This window comes from Rhodnius prolixus, unplaced genomic scaffold (assembly GCF_049639745.1).
Source record: "Rhodnius prolixus isolate KJV_2025 unplaced genomic scaffold, Rpr scaffold_3, whole genome shotgun sequence".
Taxonomy (NCBI): domain Eukaryota; kingdom Metazoa; phylum Arthropoda; class Insecta; order Hemiptera; family Reduviidae; genus Rhodnius; species Rhodnius prolixus.
Genome location: NW_027411603.1, coordinates 54,850,706 through 54,869,169, shown reverse-complemented (window position 1 = coordinate 54,869,169; position 18,464 = coordinate 54,850,706). Strand labels below are relative to the sequence as shown.

At 31.3% G+C, this 18,464-nt stretch overlaps 1 protein-coding gene and 1 long non-coding RNA gene across 6 annotated transcripts in view; one reads left to right on the top strand and one right to left on the bottom strand.

The window, feature by feature from the left end:
- LOC141453653 (nuclear RNA export factor 1-like) overlaps positions 1–15,746 on the top strand; it is a 31,855-nt gene extending 16,109 nt beyond the window's left edge. For all 5 annotated transcript variants that reach the window (XM_074127128.1, XM_074127131.1, XM_074127129.1 and 2 more), the window contains 12 exons: positions 1,424–1,535; positions 1,633–1,719; positions 2,368–2,472; positions 2,562–2,700; positions 3,814–4,010; positions 4,088–4,197; positions 10,669–10,705; positions 10,809–11,050; positions 12,569–12,737; positions 12,846–13,013; positions 13,209–13,375; positions 14,255–15,746. In XM_074127128.1, the coding sequence (XP_073983229.1) occupies positions 1,424–1,535; positions 1,633–1,719; positions 2,368–2,472; positions 2,562–2,700; positions 3,814–4,010; positions 4,088–4,197; positions 10,669–10,705; positions 10,809–11,050; positions 12,569–12,737; positions 12,846–13,013; positions 13,209–13,375; positions 14,255–14,354 (1,633 nt within the window). In that variant the 3' untranslated portion in view covers positions 14,355–15,746. The remainder of the gene's footprint in view (positions 1–1,423; positions 1,536–1,632; positions 1,720–2,367; positions 2,473–2,561; positions 2,701–3,813; positions 4,011–4,087; positions 4,198–10,668; positions 10,706–10,808; positions 11,051–12,568; positions 12,738–12,845; positions 13,014–13,208; positions 13,376–14,254) is intronic.
- LOC141453657 (uncharacterized) lies at positions 12,847–13,326 on the bottom strand. The gene is made up of 2 exons (XR_012458110.1): positions 13,187–13,326; positions 12,847–13,099 (listed from the first exon to the last, which is right to left on the bottom strand). It is a non-coding gene; the product is annotated as an uncharacterized lncRNA (long non-coding RNA).
- Positions 15,747–18,464: the final 2,718 nt, after the last annotated feature.

Below are 18,464 nucleotides of genomic sequence, written 5' to 3'. Positions count from 1 at the left end.
CTAATTATCCGTTTCCGAAGAGTTTTTAAGAACGCCATTTCTGATGTTACCTAAGGAAGTCCATTTAAGTTTCACAATAACGCAGTAAGTCAAGATTGAGTATTCCAAACTAGACACATTATTTTGTATGGCTTGAAAAGTCATGAGACCACTGGTCGTATTTATGGTTTAGTTCCGCTCTCAAGTGCTTGCTTGATTACACTTGATTCTGTCCTGAAACTCTGATCTGTACATAACCGCCTTTATTTTGCTAGTTTGGGGCTAGATGTTGTGTAGATTCTATGCACGTACTGTTGGTGTCTTCAGTTTAACAAAATACTAAAATTTAAAATAGTTACAAGCTATTAAAAAAATTTTAACATATGAATTGTTTGTGTTCTATAACTGATCAATAAATTGATACTAACTCCAATGGTAAACCGGGGCAAAAAATCTTAAACGTTCAACGTTTCAGACAAATTTTCCCTATCTCAAAAAAAAAAAAAAAAAAAAAACAGTTCCTGAAGAAAAAACGCCCGAAACATCGAACATTAAAGACTTTTTTTTTGCCCTAGCCAAGCATTGCAGTTTATTTTGTGTTGTGTTTTGTCTATATTATTACACATGTTTGTTTTGCGACCAATTCTATGCGTAACTTAAAATTAATTTGAGTTTTCTACTACAGGAGTATTTTTGTCGAACCCTTCGGAAGTATTATATCGATTTTTGCACAAACTGCAGTATTTTTGGAATAGAGTATTCCTTTTTGCTAATTAAATATTTCTCTATCATTCGCATTTATCGGCAGTCCATCATTGCTTTTTTCAGGACTGAAAAAAAAGAGATTTTTCATTTCAGAAATTAAGGTAATTTTGTGTAGGATCAGTCCTGAATATTGAGCTACCATAAGACTTCAAAAATTCATAATTTGCTTGAAGCAAACGCTGAAAATCTTTCCTTTTTTTAAGTTCCTCGCGACAAACTTAATTTTAGAATATGCATAAACTTATAATTAGTTTTTATTTAAAAGTCTTTGTAAGAATAATGGTAAAAAAAAAAAATCACCCTAACCAAATTAGTGTTCATCCAGGTGACTCCTCAAATTTGGTCTACTGTATTATTTGTGTATCTTAAAATAATGTAGACTCTTATGAACGTGTAAGTAATGTCATAAAAGTTACATAATAGAAGATACATAATAATTAGAATAATGGAAGATAGATTATAAAAATACATAATAAAAAGAACTCTTTCTAAAATAGGATTTAAACAAAATTTCATGATGAGAAAAGTTGAAGAGTTGAAAACATGTTTCAGCCATCAAAAGTAAGGGTTCAATTTTGGGCCTACTAATGGAATCTAGTAGGATAAAAGAAATTCTACGGGATTTAGCCTAGTATTTTTTGTAGCGTTATCAGCTTCAATGTTAATTTATATTTTTTAGTAACAATGCTAACGTTAGCCGTAAACAAAGGCGTGGTTTCCATCAGCGCTTGGATCGTCCCAGTGGAAGAAGATTTCTTACAGAAAGCCCTTCTTACTGGTATAAGGTCACTGTAAGTAGCTTTTTTCATTAGTGTTTACGATGCCTTGGTACTTATTACTTGTGATATTGTTTTTTATATACATATAAACATTTTCACAACTTTTCAGATTCGGTACGGAGGCCGCTATGAGAAAGATTATTTACTAAAATTACTCGGGAATTACATAAAGCCTTTACCTTTCATCCCAATTGGTGTAAGTATTACTTCATAACGTATATGGTTTGTTTTGGTAGAAATTAAATGTTCTGGTATTATATTTTTAATGTGTGCAAAGAATTGATGGTCAAACATTGCCTTCGGGCTGTATTCGTACAACAAAGCAGATAAAATAGATTCTAAATAAAGGTTGTACAAAACTTGGTTTTCAGGTTTTGGGGAGTAGAAGAATCTTCTGCAATGATGTTTTAAGTTTGTTATTTGTGAACTGATTTTAATGAACGGAAAGTCATTCAGTTCGAAATTTTATGTGGTTTGACGATTAAATTTTTAAGCTTTTTGATGAAGGATTGGTGTGTTTGATGGAATATTAGCATCAGATTTCCATTTATTCCGATTTTTACAACACTTTCTAAGTGACAAAATATTTGAAACTTTGGATGAAATCCAAAATGACATTTCCAGATATTTTACTCAAAAACCAATTGATTTTTATCAATCTAACTCTGAAAATTTGCACCTACATAAATGACCAAAGGTTGTGGATTACAAGGGTGGGTGATCGTTGATTAAAAATAAAAAATTGTTAACAATTTATTGGATGTAGTGTAATGTAAGAAAGCGAGTAATTCCCTGGCCTGCTGTTTTATAAATATAATTTACTAAATTTATCTTACTTTTCTAGTATAAAGTCACCAGCAATGACGCTACTTTCACAATTGAGGACCATAATGCAGCAGAAGAATTATTAAACGCAGACAAACGCATTACTGTGAACGATGGTTTTAAGGTGCGGTATTTTGGTAGATAATTTATTATAAATTGTCGAGGGATATGTAATATCCCCCAAAAAATTAAATATTTAAATTGTTTTTGCAGATAAACCTACAGGTCCGATCATTCAATCCTTTGGTTGAAATTGGATCCAAAATTACAGAGACCATGACTAAAGTGATGTCATCTAGGTACAATCCTTACACTAAAGCCCTCGACCTCTCCAAATTTCATTTAGACACTAGTAAGTTTTTTAAATTTTATTTTAGTACTTTGTGGTATTTATTACTGAATTTAATATTTAGACAAAGACTCCACATTCATTGTTCAGGACCAAACCGTTAGGCTTAGTTTTTATCACTAAATAGTGGTTTTAAAGATCTGCCGAGGCTTATTTTGGATTCAGTTGCAGTCGTCTGCGAATTGTACGAGTGCATCTTCCTAGACGAGGAAAACACTTACTGATTCATTTGCTTACTGATTCTTGACCAATATCCAAGGAGTTTGCAGCTTTCACTACTTATAAATTAACATGTTAGGCGTCGATAACTCAAAGCTACCATGAAATCTGAGAATTTTAATTATTACCTATGGTTTCAGCTTTCCGATTAGACAATCGGAAGACAGCCTCCTTGGTTCCAAATCTTCTTTTTTTTGTGTGTATAAACCTTTAAAGTCGCCCGTAGGCGTACAATTAAGAGTTTACGGAAGCATCAAATTTATTTTCTAATCACAATCCTAATAACAAATTATCAAATATAACTTACCTAAGGGGACATCTTTTTTTTTTATCTTTTAAAAAGAAAAGGATTTGAGTATTAACTTGGCAAAGCTTAAATCTGTTAATGTTACAGCTCGCACTACCTAGAAAAATCTAGCCCCGAGTGCTCTAGCAAAGTGTTTATACTAATATAATTTTCTATCTATTAGATATCTTCGAAACATATTTCGGATAATTTTATTAAGTACTTCTTGAAAAAGGTAGTTAGTTGGCTTAACTCTAATGTACCAATTTAGTATAATGTACGTCGATTGCCTTATTTACTTGGACAAAGGAAGTTCAAAGTTCGAGTTAGAAAAAAAATCCTAAACCTGAGATGAATTACTGCTTTACTGAATAGATTTCATTTTTCTGTGAATAAAGATTTGGAATTCTTTTACTGTGAAGAGTAGTCTATCTAGCGCAGCTGTCGGAAAAGAAATCTACATTAAAAACAATGACAAAATTTCAGTTTGGAACTTCTAATAACAGTTCGCCAAATTGTCGTTAGTTTTTCACACGCTTGCCTATTTCTTTACTAGAATTAAATGAAAATGGAATATTTAAGTAATATTTTAAAAGGAAGTGTTCTTTCAGATTTTCTTTCGGAAAATATATTTTGCCCATTGAACAAAGAGAATGTGATGTTGGCTGTTATCGGTATAATCTATGAAAGCATCCCAGACCTTGTCGCCTTGGATCTTTCGAACAATAAACTGAGCTCATTGAATTGTATGAAAAGCATGGTTGAGAAAGTGGCCAGCTTAAAGATACTACATATTGGTCAGAATAAGGTAAGTAATCATAATCGAACACTATATATTGCCGTATAGCAAAGTAAAATTGTACATAAAAAGTTTTTTGTGACTAGATCAGAGACATTAAACAGCTGGATGCATTGAAAGGATTGAATTTAGAAGAGTTAGTAGTGGATGGAAATTCATTGTGTGATAAATTCACCAGCAAGGACGAATATATAAGGTAAATCGGGAATAGATTTTAAATATTTTGTGCGCTGATGAATATCCTCAGTCAGGTAAGGTATTTATTTTATAACCTTAAAAAATGAAGCGCGAACTCCTCAATTATATCCAACAATATATTGCTGTATTCGAACAGGATTAGCGTCTATTATCGAAAAGAACCAGTCGCCAGCCCATTAGACCAGAGACAGAAAGGTCGCGCCAGCAGTTCTCTCTCTCTCAGTTATGTTTTCGCTTGGCAATTCTCTCCCATGACATGCCTTTTTTTTATTAGTGAAGTAGTCAACGTGTTTAATTATATAACCGGTATAAATAATTACTAGATATATTACAGTTTATTTTTAATGTAATTTTCTGTAAACTATTCTGAAAAACCATTTTATAAAAACTTACATTTTACTGGAATTAAATTAATATTCACGGATGATCCAGTTACTTAAATTTAACTTATTGAAAAAATTTAACGCATATATAGAAAAGTAAACATTTTGAAATCACACTGTAAATTGAGACAATATTCCCTCAAATAACATATTCTTTCAATTATTTGCTTTGATACACACTTCTTTTGGTTCTCTTTTATACATAAAAAGACTAGAATAAGCTCAGAACTGCATTTTAACTAATAATTGTTTTATAATAATTTTTAAATATAATTTTTTCCGTACTTAGTTTTAATTAACAAAATAAAGAGATTAGTGGAAATATTTTAAAGCCAAAAATGTGATTCTTATTTAAAGCATATTTTAAAAGTTATCAATAAAGCGCCTATAAAACAACGCTCATCTGGAAGTTGGTGCCCTAGCCCCCAAATATACAATACTTCTATTAATTTAAATCCATTCATTCAAAATTAATATTTACCCTACGGTTAGTTGCTCAATTATACGATTATTAAATTAATTGTTCATGTTCAATTTTTTGATTCAAAAAATAAAATAATATTGAACAAGAATGGTGAAAATAATTTACCTCAAATTAAAATGTAATCGGAAGAGTAAGCGAAGGTTAGATTCTCATTTTGCACAAAACACTGACGGGATAGCTGACTTCAGCTAATACTGCTGATTTCAATAATCCATCCTGTAGATACGACGCAGAAGAGAGCTTAAAGTAAGGTAATTACTTATTAGAATTTAGTGACAAATGGACAGAAACTATGTCAAAATTTTACTTTCTCTCTTTTTGTTAATGGTATAGTTTACAAAGCCCGAGATAACACCAAAATCCTCTTTCCACCTACAAATATTTTCTTGAGAAAAAATAATGGTTTCATTTGTCCAGCGGTACTCCTTATATTATTCTTCCTAAACATAAGGTCCTGTCAAATGTCTGCCTTCTAAATTTTGAAGTACTGAAGTAACCCAATAATAAAAAAATATGTATTAAAAAAGGATAAAAAAAAAAAAAAATTAAAGAAGGAAAAGAACCTATTTTCACACAATTGAACCATTACCTCTAAGAATTAATGCAAATTAAGAAAAGTAATGTGTCAGCAACATTGTCTTTAATATCCATCGCTATTAGAAATTTAGTTTAATGTTTGGATCTATTGGCAATTCCTGTTTGTCTCAAGTTACTTTTGCTTGTTAAAAATTAAGAGTAAAGAAAACATGATTTTGTCCTAAAAAAAAAAATGTTAAAATCATTTAATAATAAAAAAAAATGCATTATTTAATTTAAAAAAAAAAAAAATAAAAAAAAAAATAAAAGATAAAATTATGAAAAAATAAATTAATAAAATAAAAAAGAAAAGGCAGACCTACATTACTTTTTGTTAGAGTAAACTTTGTTGAAAAACTGCATTTATTTCTTAAAAACTAATGTATAAGAAGGGTGGTTTGAAGTTAAGTTCGGGAGAATGAAGAATAAGAATTTTTGAAGAGCCTTTTAAGCCGTTCGCCGGGGAAGTCTGATTAGTCAAGAAGTGGTTATGACCAGAAGAGGAATTGAAACAGATGCACTTCGAACAGACAGCCAAAATTCAAACTCCAAAAAGCCAGCCTTATTAACCGTTGGTGAACCAAACAAGGCCGTGTGCACAAGGAAGTATTACTGCAATGACTTCACCAGCGGTGGTTTGCTTAATGGTAGTGTTCTGAACACACCTCACAACTATCACCTCCTGGATTTAACATCGCTTTTAGGCAAAATTTGCCTCATTGGATAAAATCCAATGTGATATTTCTTTTTAAGAAACACTGCTGTGATGTAGTAATTTCCATTGTGCTGCATCTAATAGCGTTACTCTTAAGTTGCTGGCAGAGGAAGTTAATTGTTCTTCAATATTTTCTTCGAAACGTCAATGAAGAAATACTTTCAGAAGATCATCCTTAAGCAGAAAGAATTTTTAAAATATTGGATTGCGTTTTTTAGAATGTTAAAACTATGTAATATATAAAATAAAAAATGTAATTGTTATTTGCAATATTAAGAGAAATGGGAATGCTTCGTTTAAGAGAAAAAAAAGTCAACAGAAATATTATTTAATAAATTGAAGGCAATGATGTCTGCGCATTAACAAATAACAAATAATTATTGGCGATAGGGAAAGGAATCGATTGTGTGAAGTAAAGAAAACAAAATTAATGAAATGTTGACTTCAGCTACTTCTTAATGAATTCTGATTTCCAATTCACTTTCATTTACACCATCCCTACCTATGGTTGCCTCTTCACCTTCCTGTTACTATTTCTTTACAGAAAGAAAGTAGAAATCACTATAACTTAAGTGTTAAAGTTGTATTTATTCGTTTTCTTAGGGCCAAATTTCATTTTGCTATTTTAATGAAATTTTCTAAAATAATTTCCAGCAATTTATAAAACAGGTTGGATTATTGAAATACGATAAATAACATAATAACTAAAGCTTATTTGTTGTGTGCGGTTTTAGTTCTAATTTCTCGCCAACAAAACAGTCTGATCGGTTAATAAGGAAAAAAAAAATACATTTGGTTTTAAGATGTGGAAAAAGCTTTCACAGGAGTAACTCAAAAATCTAGATATTGCAGATGTACTTGAATTCTTTTAACATATTTAAGGGTTAAGCTCTAATCATTATACAGTTTTTGATGTTATTTTAGCTAATAATTTATTTTAGTTCTCGCATATTGTCCATTTTTATTTAATGTCGGCAGTGGGTAATGTATCATTTTTTTCAGTTTTAAACTCAGCTGAACCGATTGGATGGCGCACTCATCTCGTCCTACGAGAGGTCCTTGAATGTCCTTTAGACCACTTCTTGACTGTTTTAATGTAGTGTACAGCCAATGACTTTCCAATCTTTCTATTCCGAAAGAAATTAATTTCCGTCGAATCAGTTAAAAAAAAATTATCTTCGATTATTATTCTAATTTCATTTTTTAACTTATCATAGCTAGGAAGTTTTCTATAAAAAAAAACTGAAACTTTCACAAAAAAAAAATATTGCATAATAATAATACTATTATAATTCATAAGTAATGTGGCGTAGTGTTGATCGATTTTGATATCAACATTGGTCGTAATTCATCTTCCAAACCATAATATGTTGTGCTAGTTTTCCGAGGAACTGGCAAAGAGAAAGTGTAAGGATTTATCTGTAATAATATTAATAATAATATCTTATTATTCGTTCAAAAACACTTAATATACTCACTAATATACACGAGTCAGAGATAGCCGATAGCAAATGTTGATCGAGTTTCAAAAATTAACACTTGGATATATACTCACTTTCCAGAGGTCAGCAACTGTGTTGGTGTAATTAGGATTTGAAAAAACAAAATTCACTTTAATAACAACTTTATATAAAAGAAATATCATAACTTCTCACATCATCTATGTTAAATCATTTCCAATTATTTTGTCTTGATGTGGTTATTGTATTGTAAACTGTCTCCTTGTCCAGTACACTCGGCCATCAGACCGTGTATGACCCAGACTCGCACTCCTGTTCTTTGAACTTTTTTTTTGTGGCATTGACGTTTTATCATACAGCCACAATACAATCAAATATCCATGCGTCAAAAATGTACCAAGAATGCATTCACACTACGGACAGAGAATATAAAGAGACTACTTACAAGATGAGTTGGCACACCCGATGACACTCCAACCAATCTGAAGCTCTTAACCCTGTCTCATTTTGCACGTTACTCTCCGGCATACGGTTTGATCAGCTCTAGCAGCCCGATCAACATACTAAGATTATTCGAGAAAACTGTCGGTCTTCACAACGGAAAGGGGCATCCGTATGTTTGTACAGTGTGCTGAAAAGTTTGTTTCTTACATTATATTTTGGGCATTCCATCACTATATGTTATGTCTAAAATCATATTCCTTAATTGCAGTGATTACAATTTGACATCTGTTTGAAGTTAATGTTGTATAGATATGCTCCGCAGACAGCTTAATTCGACCTCAATCTATTTGTCGCCATGATTGCTTATTCAGCCCCTGGTCTTTAAACCATGGTTATCTGGGTAATTTTGGTTTCACCATTTTGTAAAAATTCCCTTTCTGATTCCTTCTATTGTCTACTTACCAAGTTTCAAGAGCTCTTCTTGTAAAATTATTTTTTAATTCGGCGGGGTTTAATTTTATATTAGCGGTCAGTCTCTCCAGTTTTCGTCGCATGTTTAGCTGGCCTGTCCAACATTTCATTATCTTTGCACTTTTGCAGGAATCTTAATTACTTTTTTCTCCTTTTTTATTTTTCAATTATCTTCTATTTATAAACGTTTTCTAAGTCATACGCAACTTTTTCTTGACGTCTTTTTTTTTTAGCTAATCACCCAATTATTTTTAATCTCATCTTAATTTTGTTTGGTAATTTTCTGTTCTGTCTCATGGCTTCTTTCATCTTTATCTTTTTTATTAAAAACTTTCCAAGTCTTCTGCTTAAAATACCGTTGTGTGACTTTTAATTCCAATAATAATTTCAGGGATGTCGGTTTCTTCTAAATTTGCTTTTCGATTTTCTTCGTTGTGTTCTCTGTTTGCTTGTTTCACAGCCATTTTCTACTTTAAATACTTCGCTAGTTCTCGCTCTTCTTATTGATCTTTTATAATAATGCACATTAACCTTTTTTTTCATCTTGCATCAAGCTGTTTATTTCTAGAATGTTAGGATTGTATGACAAATCAGTTAGAACCATACAGATTCTCCAACTTTTTAATTAATTTTAGAATTACATAATAAAAAGATAGCCAGATATATTATTACATATTTTAAATTTCTTTAATTTTAGAAAATAATTCTGATTTTTTTTTGTTTAAATATGAACCACTAATCTAGATAGTATATTGCTTTCAAATTTGTCTATTGCCTTCATAACCAAAAAATATTAAATGCCGTTTTTCCATGATTATAATGTTATTTTGTTTCTTACTATGTTAATGCTCCTTAGGGTCGTCATGGTTACTAAGCAAAAATAATAGATTGAAATGAATGAATCGAAACTCTTTTTATAAATCAATAAGACAAAAGAAATTAAAAACAAAACGAATCTTTTATTCGAGATTGTTTAAAGGAAAAATATGTACAATGAAAAATAAGACCACAACCCAAGTTTTTATTTTATGGTCAATAATTAAATAAACTATATATTTGTGATTTTTTTTTTTTAAAGAATGTCTTTAGATACTGGCCCCGAAATATTCTGTTGAAAACAAAAAGAATGTTCATTGTATATATTATTTTCGTATCCCATCTGTAGAAGGAAGCATCTTGCTTCTTGACATCTGACTAACATTTTATATCATCTCTGAATTTTCTACGATAGTTAAAGTGATTATTGCATTAATGGAGGGAAGGGATTAGCTATGAGGTTAGCATACTGGACTCCCACGCGGAGGTCCCGGGTTCGAATCCAGCAGCTGACCCTTAGATTTTCTCTTCCTAGGAGCTTCCTACAGCTCACTGTCCGGTGATGGACAGTGTTGTCTGTAACGAGAGAACACTGTCCGGAGGCCGGCAGTGCACTGGAAAAAGCTCCGGGCGCTAATGACCTCAGCTGTTGATGCGCCAAAAAAAAAAAAAAAATATTGCATTAATGAACTATCCTAACAAATTTTTTTTGTTTTTATTTCTACAACAAAAATTTCAGTACAACGTAGTACTATTTCTAAAATTTATTTAATTGTACAAATTAGAAAGTATGTACTCATGTCAATATTTTTTGTTTCTACTTTGAAATCCTGTAATGATGGAGTTTTTGAATGTGACCATACTATTCGTTTGCCAATGGCAATCATTGGTTGGTAGACTTGCAAATGTATTTTTGTTGTGAGACTTTTTGAAATAAAAATAGTGCTCTTTGGACTATAATCGGTTAATTTAGATTAAATTTTAATATTTAAGTTTAAAATGTTCAAGTTGAAGAATATTTACGAAAACAATGTTTTTTTTTAAATTACTTTCTCTCATTTTGTATTAGTTAGTAGATGATACTATTGAATTGACATTGTGGACAATTTTTGTCATCCAGGGCCGTCCGTCAGCGATTTCCCAAGGTTATTAAACTGGTGAGCACTCTTTTCCATTTCTTTTCTACTGTTTTATCAATCATTTCGATTAATAGTGCCACCTGTTCTAAGTTATCTATTAAAAGATATTTGTAATTCGTAGGATTATGTAGAACTTCCACCGCCAATACTATTCGATGTAGAAGATGAAGACTGTAAACTTCCTCCGTCCCAAGCAAGTTTCATGTGTGATCCAGACAGAGGAGCATCAGTTGTGCGCGCCTTCTTAGAGCAATATTATCAGATTTATGACAGCGATTCTAGGGAGGCGTTAATTCAAGCCTATCATGACAGTGCCCAGTTTTCCTTAGATTGTGTTTTGTTACCTGGTCAGCACTCGTCCACGTGAGTCACTACTTGTTTTGAATTCTTGCTGACATTACTTTTATTAAATTTATTTAATCTGAAGGAAATTATTAATGTTTGACATAAGCTGGATTATATGGATCAATCAAAGTAATTCATGTCTTATTTCTTTAATTATTGTTATAACTTAGAAAATAATCGATAATACTATGTTCCTGAATATTTCAAACCTTTAAAAGCTTATTCTGGAAAGTTTACTTTCTAGCTTACAGATTTTCTTAACATTTAGGATAAGCAATACTTTTATACTTTGTGATGCTTTAATAGTTGGTTTATCTGAAATAAATTTTATCAAAATCGGGTTAAAATTTATAGTTATTGTATTAATTGTTTTATAGGGACCTTACTCGGGTGGGGCAAACTTTTCTCCTAAAGATAGATGCACAGCGTCGAGATCTCTAAAATGTAAATGTACGAAAAGTTTTGAACCAAATGACACTTCACGAAAAAAGGACGGTAATTTTAAATAATTGCAAAACTAATTCTTAGTAGATGTAAGAGCAGAACGTCGCTCAATGTTACATCCTGCCAAATTTCATCAAAATCGGGCCAAGATTTACGGATATTAACAGTAATAATCTTGGAGGGGCTAACTCCTCTTCCATTCGATATACAGCGTGAGACCCCCTAAAAGGCACATCTACGTAAAATTCCAAATCAAATGTCACTTCATACATGAAAATCGGTTCGTGCGTTTAGGCGCTTCTTTGTTTACAAAAAAGGTAACAACAAGAAGAACAAGAACATTTTCTGAAAATGCCGTTTCTGCTTATTTTCAGCAATGTTTTTTTCGAAATCTTTGATAAAAAAAAAATAATAGTCAAAGTTGGGTGTTTTTTTACACCTTTCCGCTTTTTCGTGCACCATTTTATCTGCCATTTTATTTACGATCACCCCTTATACATCTGTCCTACTGGACAATTTAATTAAGTGAAATAAAATATTAAACTTTTAGGATGAGATTAATCCCAAATATCTATGAGAAGGATGTTAACAATGTCTGGAGGAAATGTAATAATAGATTTTAACCGAGAACAACAGTTAACTACAAAGCCCAATCGGATTTAAACTTCCTAACTTAGCAGCTGAAAGTAAAACATCTTTTACGAAACAAACCTTTTTTTAATAATACAAAATCAACAATTTTGTGTAGTTGGTAAACGTAGAATTCAAACTGTGCGGCATCCGACCCCAGGTAATTAAAGTTGTGGTGATTTATCCAATTTGCCAGTTAGAGATGATCAACATTATCAGTAGGCTATAGAGGAAATTACTAAGAACTAGAAATTATCAATCGCAACTAAATACATAATTTATCACCATAAAGACTCCATTAACTGATGATAATGAAATAATATGGCTTCAGTCAAAACTACCATTAACTGAGAGCACTCTTAATTATTTATATCTAAACACGTAACAAAATATTTTCAAATATGCTTTAATTTTCTATTTAATAACAAAATTAATTTTTTTTTTTTTATTGTATATATAAAGGTGTTCTGCGTATTTACCAGAGAGTCGCAACTTGTTTCGAGTTCCGTCAATAGAAAGAAGAATAAAACTTTTAAAGGTTGGAAAGAACAAAATAGTTGAAGCTCTCAAGAGTTTACCAAACACACAGCACGATCCTACGTCTTTCGTTGTCGATTTAGTACTTTTTACGGTAAAAGTTATTTTCTTTATAATCGTAATTTTGACTATAAAAGTAATAAATTAGAAAATTACTTTATTTAATATGATTTAATAAAAACTAACTTTGTTATGATTTCAGCCAGTACTGATAGAATTAAACGTTTGTGGTTTGTTCAAAGAGAAGGACAAGGCAGACTCTGCGGTGAAATACTTCAACAGACTGTTTGTTATTGTTCCTGTAGGAACTGGTTTTTGCATAGTGAACGAAATGCTCACAATTATGCTTGCCACACCTGAACAAGTGAAGGTAAGTAAGTTCTTCAGAATAAAATTCTCTGGTGCTAGGGATGACCCCCTTTCTGCGCTCTTCTTAAAAAGATGCTCTCTTATCTCCTGAAAAGAAGACTACAGTGCTTACTTTAATATTCATATTTCTTGAAAGATTGTTTGCGTAATTTGAATTATGTGCATATAGTAGACCTGCAATCTGTTACTTTTATAGAAAGTTGCCAAACTTAAAGAGGTTGCGACGGCATCAATATCGATTCCGGTAGCTCCAGGTACAAGCACTGCTCTAACTCTGCCAGTGGAACTAGACCTTGCCACAAAGCACCAAATGGTTACTGCATTGTCACTCAAATCTGGAATGAATCTCATTTGGTCTGAAAAGTAAGTTAATTTTTTCTTATTCTTGTGAGCTACTGTGACCCAACTCGATAGTATTTTATCGTACATGTTTTAAAAAGGAAGTATTTTAATAAGGTAGATTTTTTTTACTTCGTGTTTTTACCTGACATTTCCGTTGTAAACTTCTATGACGTGACAAAAGTATTTTTATGAATTGGTCTGTATTCGTCTATATGCGTGAGTGTATTCATCGTAACTTAAAAACAAACAATCGTAGAAAGTTAAAATTTGATTTCGCGTAGACGCCATGATATAAGAATTGGAATAGAATCAATCAACGGAAGAAGTAGCACATCTTTCTTGAGTTTATGAATCAATAATTTGATATTGGTTTCCGCTCATTAACTACTTATGGAAAAAAAGTGCTTGCGTTCGGTACTGGCGCATCCTTTGACGAACCGCCCGTATGACGCATTCACTTAGGATCGGATTATTTCTTCCTAAAAGTTTTGAAATTATACCACATACTCCCGTCGATTACCCGCATTTAGCCAGAACATATTGTAAGTCATTAAGAAAGCAAACAGCTTTTTTTTTTTATTGAATTTCTTCAATTCTAAGTAAAGCTAGGCTTGGTGTTTCTCATTCAAGAAAAAGACGCATCAAGCAGTAAATTTTTACAAATCAAACGGTAATAGATTCAATGAAAGTAAATTACCAGCATAGAGAAGTAGCCAAACTTAAAGTATGTAACTAACGATTATTTTCTGTTAAAGTTGAACTTGCGCCCAAGTTTTTTATCCACATCCTTGCAATATCTCTGACACGAAGTTTGGGTTAGCCTAATACTGGCTACTGTTATCCTGTTTTTTTTTATTCTAAATTGACAAGTTTAAACATAAAACTTATATATTTTTTTAGATGTTTGGCTGAGACAAATTGGAATTTTGACCAAGCGCTGAATTCATTTCTTCAGTTGCAAAAAACTGGATCAATACCAGCAGAAGCATTCCAGAAATGAACAAATCTTAGTATTTGTAATTTTATGTTAGATATGAAATGTTCACAGACTACCACATAAGAATAGATTCTTATTTTGGTGATTAAAAACTAAAATGTACATATAAATATATATAATGTTTGATAAGCCATACTTAATTAATCAGTATGTTGAATGTGATCTTTTAATATCTTTGTTGGAAACACAATGTTGTAAATATTTTGTAATAAGCCAGGTTTTTTATTTAATACATCGACAAAAAAAAACTTTTCTCTTTAAGTCAAGCATTTATTATCAAAATAGCATAAATTCGCTATGTACTAGGAGAAGTGTGAAGATAATTATTAGTTGAGCTTGTAATTTCTTTAATGGTGTTAAATACCCTTATTGTGGAGGGTTTTTATTTGAATCTACTTTTCTAAGTATTTAAAGAATTTCTTGGTTGGAAAGATGTGATTGAGTAAATACGTTAAGGTAGAAAGTAGCCTAGCCAATGTTTAGTTTCATTATTTTTACTTTTCTTTCCCCTAATTCCCTAATTTTAAAATTAAGGATCAGCGTTGAGAAAGTCAAAAATACAAAATGTTAAAAGCGTATTATGTAATACAATTTCATAAGATCACGTTTGTCATTATTAAGCGTTTATGAGTGGGATATATGGTTATATTTGTTGAAAAATAAAAGCTGACGGTAGAAATGATGTGGTATTGAGCAGCATTTGTGCGCACCGAGCTTGAGGCATCAATTTTCGGTACTATCACCCGATTGAGATTTATTAGATTTAAAACTTATTAATATTCTGCAGTGGAAAAGTATCACACATGTTAACAGTAAACTTATTAGAAGGAGAAAATGCCATAGATAGTGTTTTGTTCTCCTTTTTATTAGTGTATTTTTAATCTTAAAGCTTTCTGTACAAAGAGATGCAAATTCTGTTTTTTCCTACTGCCTTCAGATGATTTAAAAAATAATGCCTGCTGTGTTGTAGAAGTCTTAAAGCAGATTACTTACTTTTACCCTTTTTAAAAAAATTGTAAGTTTCTATATAATTAGAAGAAAATATATTTAATTTGGTTGCTTTTATTTTCATGTTACATTTTATTTGATTCTTTAAAAGATTTTGTTTAATTTGAACTTGAGTTTGCACTGAATATAACTGCACGTAAAGGGAGCATAAATAGGATTGGTGACCTTGATGTATAAACGAGTATGTACATAAGTTGTGTATATAGTTATTAGCAAAAAGTAAATAAATAATTGCAAATTTAATGTTAAGTTGATTTATTTTACTTTCGAAAATAAATAAGAAAGTTCATTGTTTAAAGAATGTGAACTGTGGAAATGGCTACCTTTCAGGCCTTTTTCTAAATGTTCAATAAATATAATGTGGAAGAAAAAGTCGTTGAGTAATAACCATGATTTTTTATATTGAATAACTAAACCGAAATTCCTTTCAAGTTTAACAGTCTAGTATTTTATCCAAGCCTATTTCGATGACAATTAAGATAGTACAAAAACTTCTGCAGATGTTGGTGATATACATACATACATAAATGAAAATGAGTAAATCCAATCAACCTCTACTTCCCCGACAGATTCTTTTAAAAGAGAAAACTTAGAATAATGGATGTATTCCAGATACTACTTTCATGTTCTGCAATGAAGAAAAATTAATATGGAAAGTTTTAAAGTCATATAATATATTTATATAGGTATACATAGCATGTACCTATTTCTACCACGTCAGGTTTTCTTAAAATCGGCTTTTAACACAAAAATTTAATAAACTGTCCGGTAGGACAGTTGTATAAGGGTTGAGCGTCAAAAAATGCACGAAAAAGCGTAACGTTGAAAAACACCCAACTTTGGCATTTTTTTCCTCTTTTCCTATAAAAGTTGAAGTGCCCAAATTTTTTTTAAAATATAGAGTAAATTTTCCTTTGTAACTGTAATTGTTTTGCAATAACGTAGATTAATTAGTTTTCGAGAAAAACGATGCCAAAAATTAGCAAAAACAGCATTTTCAAAAATTGTTCGTTGTTCTTGTTGAGCTTTACTATGTGACATTGCTACATTACTACGTAAGTGCCATCCTACTTTTACTGCTGTTATAGGGAAGTATTGCAAATGTGCGTAATAGATGTTTAATTTCTATTTGCCCATTTAGTAAGATTACAGAAGTACTGTAATCGCAGTTTAATTTTTCTTATCCTCTTAAAATAAGGTTACCAGATTTGTTACCTGAAATCCGGGGACACCTAGCAGCTCCATGTATGCAGATGATCGTATCATTACTGTTGTCGTCCACTGATAAGTGTTAAGCTTCCCAAAGTAAATTCAATACTACTATTATTGTACACTACAAATATAATTATTAATACTTGATTAAAAATAATATTCTTGTTCTGACACAAAGACACTAGTATTTTTGTGATGAATGTATTTTTTGTAATATGTCATCTCTCAAACTAAGTTTTGCAGCAAATTCTTGGCAAGTCATAGGAAAGTTAGTGATGATTAAAACTGTCCGGTAGGACAGTTGTATAAGGGTTGATCGTCAAAAAGTGCACGAAAAAGCGAAACGTTGAAAAACGCCAACTTTGAATTTTTTTTTTTCTTTTTGTATAAAAGATAAAATTTTCAAACATTCTTTAAAATATAGGGCAAATCCTCCTTTATATCTTTAATTTTTTGCAACAACCCAGATGTTATAGATTTCGAGAAAAAAGTTGTTGAAAATGAGCAAAAATTGGTCTTCTTCTTCTTGTTGTTGTTACCTTTTTGTAAACAACGTAGCGCCTAAATGCGCGGACCGATTTTCATGAATGAGGTGTCAATCAATTCGGAACTTTATGTAGATGTGCCTTTTGGGGGTCTCGACGCTGTACATCAAATGGGAGAGGAGTTAGCCCCCTTTATGTAAGGCCCCCTCAAAAATTATTACTAATTACTCTGTAAATCTTGGCTCGATTATGATAAAATTTGGTAGGGTGATAGGGTTAGGGCTCCCCTACGTAACATCAGAGTGACGTCCTGCTCTTACACTTTTTAAGGGGAAGTATAGCAATCGTTTTAAATTATCGACAAGTGAACAGATTTTAATGAATGAAGTGTCATTCGAATCGAAATTTTGTGCAGATTTGCACTTTTAAAGTCTCGACGCTAAGCCTCATAAGGAGGGGAGTTTGCCCCACCCAAGTAAGGCCCCTTTTAAAACTATTATTACCAATATTTCTAAAACGCTTTGTCCGATTTTGATAAAATTTATCACGAAGAAGTGATTAAAGCTCCTCTACGTGGCTGAGAAGTGCTATCATGCTCTTACACCTACTAAGAGGAAGTACTGCAATCGTTAAAATTATCAATGAGTGAACCGATTTACATCAATGAATTGTCATTCGATTCAAAATCTTTGCCTCATTGCCTTTTAGGGAGCAGTACTATAATTGGAGTTTATTTTTCTTACTCCTTTTAAAAGGAAGTACTGAAATAGCAGTTTAATTTTGTAACTTAAGTACAAATACCTTCCTATTTTATTCAAAACGTTTTCTCAAAAAAAAAATTGTTATTGAGGATGGTTTGGACACCGTAACTATAATCATTCTTTAAAAAGATCTCTCCAGTAGTAGTTACGGTTCCGACTTAACACCTTATCAGGTTATAATGATAGGATTGCTTATTCCAAATTTTAAAAAAAATCTAATCCGTAAAGCAGATATGTGACTTTGCAGAATAAACAAAAAGGAAAATCTATCCAAACGGTACAAAAATCTCCTTAACAAAAACTTACAGTTTAAAAAGTTAAGTATAAGGGTTGATTGAACGCCAAAAGGTACACAAATCAGCTAGTACCCAACATTTCATTTACACTTCATTGATATTTAAGTAATTTTACTGCATTAATTTTCATTCATATTTTTTAGAATTTATTAGATGTCACAGACCCTTATGCTGGCCATTTTCGTCTACAAAATATATGTTCAAGTAGCACTGCAGATTGACTGTAATATCTACTTATTTATAATAATCAAACTGTTAATTACAGGTTAGAAAGAAAAACGTTATAAAAAATAAAAAAAAAATTATGAAGCTAAAAAATTCAAAACCTTTTTTAAAAAATGCTTACACCAA